The following is a 13,205-nucleotide window of genomic DNA, read 5'->3' as shown; positions in this document are numbered from 1 at the left end:
AACACTGCCACCAAGCATTGGATCAACACCACGAATCATCACCGTACTTCTGTCACCAGCACATCGACCTTCTGTATATTTACCATAGAGAAGACTCGAAAATCGACCCTGTATTTAATTGTTGCGGTGTCTTAGACTCTCCCTACTTGCACTTGACGTTATACTGGCTGTCAAGAAAGAGAGAGTCAAAGATTTTCGCCCAGAGCTTGACCAGACTGTTCAGCTCAGTGTTATCTTTCATGCTGCTATTTAGAGAGCTGCTCCGATGACGATATATGTTGATGACATGAGCATAGATATTAAATATATGTTCCTTGTCACTGTTCAAAGCAGCAGATTCTGACTTTCTTGTACTTTGGTAGGCTTTGTCAAGGTCTGTTGTCATAAAAAAAGGGACGCGAGAACCAAAAGACAAGGAGAATTTAAACAGCAGGCAACCTGATTTGACTACGCTAGATATAGCTATAGAATACCACATCTAGGAAGTTAAGGTGCCAGAATACACGCTCACCAGACACCAAAAAAGGTGTGAGTTCACCTAAAAAGCGTTCTTCATTGCTTTATTGATTTTTTTTTAAAAGGTGGCTTGAACACTTGCTTGTTGAGCTTGATGTTAAACCGGTACTTGCTTTTCATCATGACCCATTCTTCGTCATTAAAAAATCTACGCTGTGAATCTGTAGATTCATCTGATAAGTCAATGATACTGTCAAGACAAAGACCTGCGACGTGCGTTTGCTTGTTGTTGAGTCATTGGTATTGTCTTGCTTCAGTAAACCAATCAGAATGTTTGAAATACTCAAACGCATCTTTTTCAATTAAAACCAGACAGTCCAGGACGGCTTTATCGTTATCCAAACAATAAAGGACATTTCCACCTGCTTAAATCACGAAGCACCGCTTAAAACAAGCCTAGCCAGCTTAAAGCCCAGGCGCGAGCCAATAAAAATGCGTCAGCTTCGCCTTGTCGCTTGATCCTTGTACCTACCGAAACACCATCAAAGAAAAGACTATCAGTCTCCACCTAGTTTTAAATGTTAGAGTATATGAAGCGACATAATGTTATTTTACCATCCTTACCTTGGGGGTCTCCGCTTTGCGTTTCATACGCGTGGCAGTCGACACTTCTCTATGCATAGACGAAGAGGCGGCCAAAAGACGACTTGATGCAGCTGCATCCAGATCAGCACGAAGGAGGTTTGTGTTCAGTTGGTTTCTGGCTTTGCTGCGCATTTCCCAATATAATAAAGCTTCATCTGTGTTAAGCACCTCGTAATTATGGAGCTTAACGTTTTCGCACCATTTTCTGACAACCTCAGGACACGAATCCCTGTTAAGGAGCGAGTCAATGGTGATTTCAAATTGGTATGTAGCACCATCTCTGCTGATATCAAAACAAGTTGACTCAAGAAATCTTACTGCGTCAAAGCTTTGGTAATCAGATAATACAATGACTCCGTAGTATGATACTAAGGAGTATTGCAATTAGTGTTCGGACTTTTCGAGCTTACGAGCAAGCTTCGAATGAGCTTCGAATGAGCTTCGCATGAAACTCGCTCAGTTATAAAGTGAATAAAAGTCACTTTAAATTCAAGGCTGCGAAAAGACGGACAATCACATTCTATTAACAATACTTTCTATTTCATTATTCTTTTTTGCTTTTTTAGTATGGTTTATACTTACAATCAAATGTAGATTAACAAACGTATCTAAAAAAATCCAGCCTTCTCAAATAAATGATACAAAAATTTAAGCTAAACTTGATTAAGCCGAACACGTGTACTGGGCGTACCTATAGTTGAAACAGTTAATAAGCTTTCCTGCTTATGTAAAATCCTATTCATGAAACACTGTACTCTATGTATTACAGTGTACGCCGTAGTTTATCATACACCGTGGGCCACTTCTCAAATTTTATTCTTATCAATTTGTATTTTACGTTAAAATTATATTTCAATAAATAATATTTTAAAATCATAACTATATTACTTTCACGTACAATTCGTGTATCATACTCTTGAGCGAATTCGAGCATTGGTTTACACAACCGAGCCGAGTCTACAAAACTCGAACAAGCTCGAACTTTTAAAAAAAAGCATTTGAGCGAGCTTCGACTGGAACACGAACGATGCGATCTTCATTCCGGATACTAAATTGCAATGATAAAATAGTAAAATGTGAAAATGACAAAATGTGAAAAATGCTTTTGTACGTGGAGCTTAAAATATTGGGTTTTAAATACCCAATATTTTCAATGCTTGCGTCATTATTTCATTCGGGAACAGTTCCGGTGTTTTTGTAACATACATTTTTTTTTTATTGATACAATTATTGATTAATGCGAATAATAATTTTTTTTTTCTAACTTGTTGGGGATAATTAAAAATGTGTAAAAATGGGATGGGGAGGAGGAGGAAATGGTAAAAAAAAAAGGAGGGTAGTGTCTATGCGTTCTTTAAATCGGTCATACGTTCCTGTAATTGTTCATAGGATTTGGTATCTTCAAAAATATCACGTACTTTACCCATTAAACCCTTCAGGATCAAACGAGCTTGATAACGCCAATCTGCACATACGGGAGCACCATCTTGTTTTTTATCACCTAAATTCTCGTACATATCTACGGTTTCAAGTGCGACAATGGTCACATCATCAAACACTGTCTCCTCAGTTTCGATACGAGGATCATGCATGACCGATCGATAGGCCTTGACCGAGGTTTCCAAAGCCTCGGCATAACGTTGCTGCCACAAATAAAATTTAGCACAGATCATCCAAATATCCGGTGAGTTGGTAATACGTGTCAAGATAACTTCTTCTAACAAACGTTGAACGTGGTGTGAGAGTCGAGCACCATCACGATCATGAGGATCTTTCCAGTTTTGAATGACATTTTCAACAATCATGCGTAAAACACCGATATCCACCGCCTTTTCACGAGCAGAATCCCATCTTAATTCGACAATACGTTGCATGGCATAGATGGCGTCTGCAAATTGTCCCACATCCACTGCCGTAAACAATAAATTCTCCCACATCTTCCAGCTATCAAACTTGATCTTGGTGGCTTGCTTCAACGCTAAAAAGGCATCTGTCTTACGGTTCATGCGAAGATAGATACTGGCTAAATTGTTCCAAGCTTCCGGTTGATCATCGTCCAAGGCAACCACACGTTGGAAAGCACGCGATCCGACCTCCCAGTTCTCTGCAAAGATGGCAGCGCATCCAAGGATATACCAGGAGCCTTCAAACAGAGGGTTGATATTGAGGGCCTTTTGGTAACTATCAATGGCGCCTAAATAATCTTGACGCTTGTATTGGTAAGAACCTAAACTACGCATAGCACGGGCATAACGATGGTTGGAGATTTCCCATGACTTGAGCCAATGGGCGGGTTCGGCTTCCAGGTCACCCAGAATACACCAGTACTTTGGTGAATTGGGGTTTTTTTCCATCAAATTCTTCAAAATGTCCTTGGCCTTCTCAGGTTGTTCCAACATTTGATAACAAGAGATAACATCTTCCCACATTTCTAAACGCTCAAAGATTTCGGCAGCAGATCGAATCACACCAAGTGACACAAAACGACGGGCTAACTCACGTTCCATTTCCCATTTACTAGGAATTAATAAATCGTAGAAATAAGCAAGACGTTCCTCTACACCTGAATCCTCCACTTTGACTTGATCTACCAAGGCTTGCAATTGAAGTGCAGAACGTTCTACGGTACGACCTTTATTGGATTCCAAACGCGAACGTAACAATAAACCCATGGTATGGACCATCCAATTATTGGCATTTTCCAGTACACGGGTGACATAAGGGACCATTTGCTCTGCAGTGATACCATGATCGGGATTGGTGTTCTTGACATTCAAACAAAAGGCGAGTAAAAGACATTGATCAATGACGTTCAAGTTACCATGACGTTGATCGGATTCGGTTTGATTTTTTTCGTTCTCAGTAAAGGCGATACGTTCCAAGACGGTATCGTCATTTAAATCCAAGGTCTCGGGACGAAGTGCATCTTCGTTGGTGCTTGACTTTTTTTTACTTTCGGCTAAAACGACCAGTTGTGAGATATCAAATGTCTGAAACTTTGTACGACGACCCAAGGAACCTGTCAGGGACCAGGTGAATCCAGATTCCTTTTGTGCTGATTCCATCTTTTCCAAGGCTTCCTTGTCTTGTCCAAAGAAATTATAAATTAATCCCACTTCCAAATCATGACGAATCTTGAGCGCTTCGGTAGATTCGGCATCCAACTTGGCAGATGTCAATTGGGCGGCACTCTCCTCTGCCAATGTCTTTAATTCGTTTTGAAGTGACGCTGTGAATTCATCTAATAACTGCTGTTGGATAAAGGTGGCACGCATGGCCCAGAAGGAACCTGTCAAGGTGTCGGATCGTACAGCGTAAAGTAATGTACGTGCCATGGCTAATAATCCAAGCTGTTGTGTCAAATGATAGACTTCTTCACTGTCAACCGAAAGTGATTTGAGGCATGCTTCATGAAGGGTCTTTTCTAAACTGTCGTCATGGTGGCCCAGGAATAATTCGGAGACGGAAAAGGCAAGCACAGGTCCAGTCCAGTTGACTTGCACAAAGGCATTAAGACAGGCAATACCTGTGGTCAGGATATGGAAACGCACGTTCTCATCGGTTACATCCAATTGTGAAAGACGGTCGCTGATCCATGCTTGAATGTCGCCTGAGGCCTTAAAGGCTTCTCCATCCACGTTTTTAAACACAAGGCTGTCCTTGATGACTTGAGCATATTTTCCTTGTTGTAATTGGTGTACGATGGTATTGAACTCGGTGTCGGCTGTCACGGGGTTATTGAGCACAATGGCTACTTCTGCATCGGTCATTGACATGTTATAAGTTGGAAAGAGATAGAACTGTCTCTTTTTCTTTTTTAAACTTTTGTATGCAAACTAAAAAAAAAAAAAAAAGCCCGAGAAAAAAAAAAAATTAAAATAAGCCACAATATTTGTAAGGGCAATTCGAATTTAAAGGAACAGGATGGAAGGAAGCAACGGATATGACTAATGTATCCTTGACTACCTTTTTTTTTTTCTAGCTAGCGGTTTGAAAAAAAAAGAGTGACAGCCTCCCAGTGATGCCTCCAATTTAGGCAGTCGTTCAGACTCTTGAGCATCCAAATTTAAGCATAAGCTATCTTTCTTCTTGCTATGCAAAGTACAGTCAACGTAAAATTAAACACTGAACCTTGGATTTACTACCAGCTTTCACTTTAGTTAACGCACTGGCTGCTAACTGTTTATAACTGTTGATTGAATCAACACTAAGAGAAGGTCCCCTAATTCAGACCTACCAAGTACTTTTTTAGGGTGACATTCAGCTACTCCAAACCTATCTCAACATGCTTTTTATTAGGTGTATCTGAATATGCTGTACTAAATCTAAATTTTATGAGAGAAACATGTATGGGAGTAATGTAAATTTTTTTTAAAAAAAGAAGTCCAAACTAATCAACCGAGGGAAGGGCAGGGCATCTAAAACTTTATAGCACCATTTGTGGAGAAACACGGTGGCACTTGATACCCCCACCCAATGATTTGAGTTTGAAATGACGTTCAAAATCATGCTAAAAAAAACGATTGGGATGTGTCTTTCGCAATGGATATTTTATGAATGCAAAAAGCACAGGTATATACAAAAAGGTTGTGCATACAACCAGACACTTATCATGTTTCTATATGGATGTAAATATAGATAAAGAAGGTAAATATTTACACGAATGATGATTTGGAGGGAACAAACAATGATGTAAGTCTTATTTTTGTGTGTGTGTGTGTGTGTGCACACAGGGAAACGAAACGATCTGTCCCCCTTTAAGGGTAAAAGCAAAAAAAGTGGGAGAGCTAGACTATAAAGAGTATCCCGAGTTACACAAGACAGACCTATATAATAGAGCACAAAGGAACGATGAGGTTGCTTTCTTTTTTCTTTTTTTTTCTTTTTTTTTTACTTTGTATTTCTAAATAAACAATTAAAAGATGTTGAGTGCAGATATCCAACATGCTGTACCACAGATTGATGGAACACCAGAACAACAAGAAGCCATGACAGCATTGCATCATGAATTCAACGTTACCACACAACGAGCACGTACCATTGTTCAACAATTTGTTGATGAAATGGAAAAAGGATTAGATCATGAAGGTGCTACAGGTAAGCGTACATTCTTTTTTTTTTTCTTACCGCGTCCCCCAACAATTAAAAAAAAAAAAATCTTCCCAGTTCCAATGATTCCCAGTTTTGTCACTGGTCGTCCCACAGGGCAAGAAAAGGGAAAATACCTTGCCCTGGATTTAGGTGGAACCAATCTTCGGGTGTGTGAATTCGAATTGAAGGGAGACGGTGATTTCTCGGTACATCAACAAAAATACGTGGTTGCTGAAGAGCTCAAGACGGGTGATATGCGTCATTTATGCGATTTCATTGCTGATTGTGTAGATAATTTCATTACGGAATTTGGCTCCCATCATGTAGACCACAGTATTCAATTGGGTTTTACCTTTTCATTTGCTGTCAATCAAACCGATATTAATCGAGGTACCTTGATGCATTGGACAAAAGGATTTAATTGCACAAACGCCATTCATAAAGATGTCGTCGTTCTCTTACAAGACGCCTTTCTTCGAAAAAACGTTCAAGTGCATGTGGCCGCCGTAAGTCCTTTTTTTTTTTCATTTTTGGGAAGTAAATTTTTATTTATCACGGGAAAATTAATTTCTTTACCCAAACCCAATTTTTCAGCTTGTAAATGATACAGTCGGGACTTTGATGGCAAATGCTTATCGTTACCCAAAAACATCAATGGGTATTATTCTTGGTACAGGAACCAATGCTGGTAAAGTATGGGGAAACAATAAAAAAAAATTAGCGGCTTACCTACAAATACTCACACGCCCCCCATTCAATTTATATATATATATATATATATATAGCCTACTATGAAAAGCTCGGGAAAATCAAGAAATGGAAAGGAGGAGAACAAGTGTTTGACGAGATGGTGATTAATATGGAATGGGGAACCTTTGATCTTGAACGTCGTGTACTACCTTTTACAATCTATGATAACAAATTGGACAGAGAATCCATCAATCCACGCAAACAATTGTTTGAAAAGATGATCTCTGGTATGTATCTGGGAGAGATCACACGTAATGTCATTTTACAGCTCGTGGATGAACGTATTCTTTTCTCGGGAGAGTCTTCAGCTGATCTCAACAAACAATGGGGTTTCGAAACCGCTTATCTATCCACCATGGTCGTGGATGATACGCCCCAATTAGACCATGTGCGTCATATATTGGAAGAAACACTTCAGATCCCATCCACCACCCATGGCGATCGTCAGGTCGTCAAGGAGATTGCTATTGCTGTGGGTCGTCGTGCCGCTCGTCTCTCTGCCTGTGGTGTGGCTGGTGTTTTGCTTCATACGGGTGAGATTCATACCGGTGCAGATATCGCTATTGATGGCTCTGTCTATGAGCATTTCCCTCATTTTGAAAAATACATGGTGGAAACCCTGCAAGAACTTTATGGTCAGGATATTGCTAATCAGGTCCAATTTTCTTTAGCAAGAGATGGGTCTGGTTTTGGTGCTGCCATGATTGCCATGATGGCTCACAAAGCTAGTCTTGCCAAGCAAACTTAATTTTTTTTTTATTAATTATGTGTGTGTGTGTGTGTGTGTGTATACACGCAGTTTTTTATTCTATTTAATTAAAAAAAAAGAGAGAATGATTCATCCTAAATTACTGACACTTGTAGCACTGTCCTTCTAAAACCCAGTTCATACAGTGTGGACCCAGTGTCTCCCTTTCTTTTTACCATGGTAACCCGTTCTTCGTGGGAACCGCTTCCGCAGAAAAAAAAAAGGAAGCACGTGAAGAGAGGTTCTATTTGATATCCATCCCCCCCTTTTTTTTTTATCCCAATCTCAACGAGGGGTGGCAAAAGGAAGTCTATTTTTATTTAGTTTTTTTTTGCCCCTGGAGGGGTTTGTAAAAAAAAACAAGCATGAATTTTGTCTAAGCCTCTCTTTCTAACCAAGCTGTCAAACAAATTTTTTTTTTTTTTTTAATTTTTTTCTTATTTATTCTCACTCTCTCTTATTTACACAATGTCTTCCCGTTTAGCTAGACAATCCCTAGATTTATTAACAAGTGCACCAACCAAAAAGACCAACCAGTCAGCGTCACAGGAATCAAAAAAGCAACCAAAGATTAAATTACCAAAGATCAACAAAGGCATCAAGAAGGTGAAACACGAGATTCGCTATGGACAACATCAAAAGACCCGAGCCTTGCAAGCCGAAATTCAAAAGAGAGATAATCCCATTGGTAAGTGTACACAGCGAACAGAAAGAAGGCAATATATAAGGGCAAAAGATGATAATGTTGTTGTTGTATATATAGAAAAGTTAAAGACGGAAGAAGAGGCCCTTGATGAGAGAATGAAGCGTAATGTACAAATTATGAAGCGAGCATTACGGTCCAGCAGTCTGGAAAAGAAGATTCACAAAGAGGTAAAGCACAATCCAAAGAAGAAGAATAGGGATTAATAGTGGGAGAATAGGTCATTCAGGAACGATTTGCCAAAAAGACGAAAAAGTGGAGCAGTAAAGTAGAGGACAGCGATAGCGAATAGTAGTAGTAATAAACTCGTGGCAACATGCTACACACAAATGGAGAGAGAGAGGATACACAAGGAAAAAATTAAACTCCACCTGATTAAAAAAAAAAAAAAAAAAAAAAGTATACAACAGTAATTAATTGCTTAATATATAAAGAATGGTGGTATTTATTACATGAAATTAAAATACGATTGGTATTATTGAGCTTGACTATTCGCTTTAACGAGAGTAGTGCCATCAACATTTGAGAATTTATAAGGATTGCTTTTTTCAGATATTGGGAAAATTAAATACTCCTTATAGGAAAAAAATCCATCTTTGAAAGGCATGAAGGCTGATATCAAAAAAGGGGGGAATTGTTGAAGAAAAATGAGTTGTATCTTTGGTAAAAAAAGCAATGTCCTCATGGGACAATTAGAAGCCATATCCTGCCAATGGCAAGGCACCAGATTTACTATGTACGGATCTCGTTTTACTTTTTTCTGATAAACTTCTTCTACTGTCACGATAACATTATTAACTTACCTTCTAACAATAATGATTACTTTCATTCATATTTGGCATGTCAATCGACGTAAAGACGAATATGTGTGTGTAGATCATCACGTGATTCCAAAAATAAATACGGAGTTTTAGATATTTCCCTCATTTTCAGTAGTAGTGAACAACTTTTGCATTGATTATATACTCGTTCTCCTTATGGTTGGTATTGTATGGTGCATCCTCTCTTATACGTGTGTGCTTTGATGTTGATCGTCTAGGATATACATTATTAAATGAAGAGTGTCGTATAGTAACTATATATATGAATAATGTACAACAGTGTTTACTAGTAACAGATCAAAATACAACATAAAAGCTAAATGCATCACTTGTATACTACCAATACAAGATATCCGCATTGTTACAGTTGGAATGGGGGGTAATTCTTCATTTTACGCGGTACAATAACTACCTGACATCCTACCTGTTCTTTTAGGTCTCACCATGGGTTACAAGAGTTGTTTCTACTACTTTCTTGTCTTCACTCGTCAATTTCGAAAAAGAGAGTGTTAGGAAACTTGCGAGTGAAACTCCTCTCACAACCCAAGTCTCTTATATACGATTTAATCAAATCCATATAAAATGGAAAAATATCTTTTTTTGAAGTACGAGTATACAGCCGTTTTGAGTATTATTTTAAAGTCGAAGAGCCAAACATGATATCCATGAGTAAAACAAACTTTATCTACATTAGATCCTTCATGACTACCAAAATATCTGTGTATTTAGGTTGACAGGGCGGGGCGGGGGAGGTCTTTGACTATCTTGTTCAGTATTAGCTATTTCGTAACCTCAAGGTTTGATAATTTGCCCTTGAGGTGATTGCTTGCTGCTACTGTATCTTTTTTGGTTGAGATGAGATCAGTTTTTTTATTAGCACCTTATTAATGGGCGGCTTTACCGAAAAAGAAGTCAAAAGTTGATATCCTCAATTGGGCTCCCTACTTGCTTGTACATCTAACCTGGAATTTGTACACTCGTTATTTTCAATGATTGTGGATTTTAGTGGGGGAAGAGTTCTATGTTTTGAAGACTATTTCCCTGAAGCTGTAGCAGTGATTCTCCCCATATTTAGAAATGTCTGAGTTTAAATTAAGGCTTTTCTCATTGGAGGATTTCCAAATTCCCCCTCCTTTTTTAGTTGTAAACACACCCTACCACCCCCCATATAAACAACTTGCACCCCCCTTTTTTTTTATCTTTTTAAACTCTTTTTTTTTTGTTACTTCCCCTATATATTTTTTTTTTGTCGTTGCTTTTTGGCTTCCCCCCCCTTTTCTCTCGTTTATCTTTAAACTTTTTTTAATTGGATTTATTCTCTCTTTTCTCTCTCTTTCTTGTATCTTTCTTTTCTTTATTAATAACACATGTCTGGTAAGTTTGATAAAATAATAAATAAAAAGAATAAAGGAACTAGTTAGCTAACCTAAGTTCTAAAACAGACCAAAACAATAGCCCCTCTGGCGTAAGTTTTTTGTTTTTTAAAATAAAGGCATGAGTGTACATCATCATCATCTTTTAACATTCTATTCAACACAGATTACTGTATTACGCAAAAAGTTGCAAGGTTATGTTGGTTTTGCTAACCTTCCTAACCAAGTGCACCGCAAGAGTGTAAAGAAGGGTTTCCAATTTACTACCATGGTAGTAGGTAAGGGGGTTTATTTTAGGAGTGGATCACTTTTAAAAAAAATGGGCACAAGGAGTTTTAACTTTTTTTTATTTAATAAAAGGTGAATCTGGTCTGGGTAAATCAACATTGGTCAACACATTATTCAACGCACAATTGTATCCTCCCAAGGAAGCTGTTGAATTAAGTCATGAAACCACACAAACTGTGGAGGTACAATCCATCACATCAGACATTGAAGAAAACGGTGTCAAATTAAGATTGACCGTGGTAGATACACCTGGTTTTGGTGATTTTGTGAATAACGAAGAAAGGTAACAGACCACGTTTTTTTTTTATTTGTCCCCCCCCCCTAAAATGTATAATGTAATGTATAGTTGGAAACCCATTTTGGATAATATTGAAGCTCGTTGTGACGCCTACCTTGAACAAGAGAACCGTGTCAACCGTCGTCGTATGGTAGATAATCGTATTCATGCCTGTCTTTACTTTATTGCACCCACCGGTCATGCCTTAAAACCTTTGGATATCGAATTTATGCGTAGACTTCATACCCGTGTTAATTTGATCCCCGTCATTGCTAAAGCCGATACCTTAACAGAGGAAGAGGTTGCTGCCTTTAAGGAGCGTATCTTGGCTGATATTGCCTATCATAAAATTCAAATTTATCAAGCTCCCGTCTATGAATACGATGATCAAGAAACCATTGCTGAAAACAAGGAGATCATGTCCAAGATTCCCTTTGCTGTCGTTGGCTCTGATAAAGAGTTTGAGATCGAAGGGGGTCGTAAAGTCCGTGGACGTAAATACCCTTGGGGTGTCATTGAGGTGGATAATGAAGAACATTGTGATTTTGTCAAGCTTAGACAAATGTTGATTCGTACTCATATGGAAGAACTCAAGGAGTTTACAAATGATGTACTTTATGAGAACTATCGTACCGAGAAGCTGACAGCTATGGGTATTCAACAAGATCCTTCTGTCTTTAAGGAAGTCAAGTAATGTGTTTATCCTTTTCTTATTTATCTGTGTACTTATTTGTTTATCAATTATTATGTAGCCCTGTTCAAAAGATGGAAGAGGAACGTCTTGCTCATGAGCAGAAATTAGCCAAGATGGAAGCAGAGATGCGTTCCGTCTTCCAAGCTAAGGTACAAGAAAAGGAAGCTAAATTGAAACAATCGGAAGAAGAGTTGTATGCTCGTCATAAGGAAATGAAGGATGCTCTTGATAAACAACGCTCAGATTTAGAAGAAAAGAAACGTCGTTTGGAATCTGGAAGACCTATGACTCCAGAGAAAACCGCTAAAAAGAAGGGTTTCTCCTTCAACAAGTAAAAAAAAAAAATCTATATTACCTCTCTCTCTCTCTCTCTCTCTCTCTTTCTTTCTTTCTCACCCACATTAATAAACACATACACAAATATTTCTTTTCTTTTTTATTTACGTTCAATGTAGATACGTTTGGAAGGTAAACCTTGACCTGGGACATCCACGTACAATTGTTTATATTCCCACTTTTTCTGTTCATTCTGCAAACAAAACTATTAACATTTCACCTACATACATACATACATTCTTCTTTTTTTACCTTAATCATCTCCAACATGACTGTGCCTTGGTTCTCTGGTCCCTCTACATAGAACCTCATAAACATGTGAGGCTCATTATTGGCATCTTCCACTACTTGCGACGTAATGCGACGATTACGTCGACGACTATTTCGGCTGGGCTCACCATGGCCCTTGACAGGTTCACCCAGTATAGCAACCAACTCCTCATGCTTACGAATCTTATCCACCGCGTCTGAAAAGACACTAGTCGCACTGTCCGAGCCAAAGAGTTCAGACCCAATGTAATATACAATTGTACCTGTAAGTGCTACACCTGCTAAAATCACACCTACATTCACCGTGGTTTTGGAAGCCACCACCACTAACCCAAGGGACGCGTGTTAATTCAAAAAAAAAAAAAAAAGGTCGTCGTTGTTGTTGTTGTTCTTACCCTTTTGTGGTGTGCTTAATTCACTCCATGGCTTCACGTTTTGTACTCCTAAAGCATGATTCGGCTTTTTAGGAACCGCAGGGGTTGAATAGAGTCTGCAACGTGTAGTTGGCTTGCAAATAAGACGTAAAGAGGGCGTACTTTTTTTAAAAACCTGAATTAGTACATGCGTTTTTTGCGTCATACAACTGTATTATTTTTTACCAGAGTGAACGAAGCATTATGTAAATAACAAAGAGAGGCGGGGTGAGGAAATTATATAAAAAGAAAAGTACCCGAAAAAATTATTGCTAGTTCGGTTTGATTTTCTTTTTTAGTGCGACTTCATATTTGAGGTACCCTTCTTTTTGAAAAAAGA

General features: G+C 38.5%; 5 protein-coding genes across 5 annotated transcripts; 3 read left to right on the top strand and 2 right to left on the bottom strand.

Annotated features, from left to right (window-relative positions):
- Window positions 1-2,293: 2,293 nt before the first annotated feature.
- EV154DRAFT_525111 (uncharacterized protein) lies at window positions 2,294-5,015 on the bottom strand. The gene has a single exon (XM_051603250.1). It carries the CDS (start codon window positions 4,875-4,877, stop codon window positions 2,445-2,447), a length of 2,433 nt encoding a protein of 810 aa, XP_051452738.1. The 5' UTR covers window positions 4,878-5,015; the 3' UTR covers window positions 2,294-2,444.
- A 959-nt stretch (window positions 5,016-5,974) lies between these two features.
- On the top strand, window positions 5,975-7,798 carry EV154DRAFT_472116 (hexokinase-domain-containing protein). Its single transcript, XM_051597898.1, has 4 exons — window positions 5,975-6,198; window positions 6,268-6,698; window positions 6,787-6,880; window positions 6,978-7,798. The coding sequence occupies exons 1-4, from the start codon at window positions 6,024-6,026 to the stop codon at window positions 7,688-7,690; spliced, it is 1,413 nt and encodes a 470-aa protein (XP_051452737.1). The 5' UTR covers window positions 5,975-6,023; the 3' UTR covers window positions 7,691-7,798.
- Window positions 7,799-8,035: 237 nt separating this feature from the next.
- Window positions 8,036-9,036, top strand: EV154DRAFT_525108 (uncharacterized protein). Its single transcript, XM_051603249.1, has 3 exons — window positions 8,036-8,378; window positions 8,454-8,563; window positions 8,614-9,036. The coding sequence occupies exons 1-3, from the start codon at window positions 8,159-8,161 to the stop codon at window positions 8,683-8,685; spliced, it is 402 nt and encodes a 133-aa protein (XP_051452736.1). The 5' UTR covers window positions 8,036-8,158; the 3' UTR covers window positions 8,686-9,036.
- A 1,399-nt stretch (window positions 9,037-10,435) lies between these two features.
- EV154DRAFT_472113 (Septin-domain-containing protein) lies at window positions 10,436-12,208 on the top strand. Its single transcript, XM_051597897.1, has 6 exons — window positions 10,436-10,588; window positions 10,657-10,679; window positions 10,754-10,865; window positions 10,948-11,158; window positions 11,222-11,842; window positions 11,905-12,208. The coding sequence occupies exons 1-6, from the start codon at window positions 10,582-10,584 to the stop codon at window positions 12,179-12,181; spliced, it is 1,251 nt and encodes a 416-aa protein (XP_051452735.1). The 5' UTR covers window positions 10,436-10,581; the 3' UTR covers window positions 12,182-12,208.
- Window positions 12,209-12,282: 74 nt separating this feature from the next.
- EV154DRAFT_555505 (TIM21-domain-containing protein) lies at window positions 12,283-13,129 on the bottom strand (the record flags this gene model as incomplete). Its single annotated transcript, XM_051605277.1, has 4 exons — window positions 13,052-13,129; window positions 12,848-12,987; window positions 12,435-12,778; window positions 12,283-12,375 (listed from the first exon to the last, which is right to left on the bottom strand). Exons 1-4 carry the CDS (start codon window positions 13,066-13,068, stop codon window positions 12,283-12,285), a joined length of 594 nt encoding a protein of 197 aa, XP_051452734.1. The 5' UTR covers window positions 13,069-13,129.
- Between the last annotated feature and the right edge of the window lie 76 nt (window positions 13,130-13,205).

This window comes from Mucor mucedo (genome assembly GCF_025094135.1).
Source record: "Mucor mucedo strain NRRL 3635 chromosome Unknown EV154scaffold_137, whole genome shotgun sequence".
Taxonomy (NCBI): domain Eukaryota; kingdom Fungi; phylum Mucoromycota; class Mucoromycetes; order Mucorales; family Mucoraceae; genus Mucor; species Mucor mucedo.
This window is presented reverse-complemented; position numbering and strand designations above follow the sequence as displayed.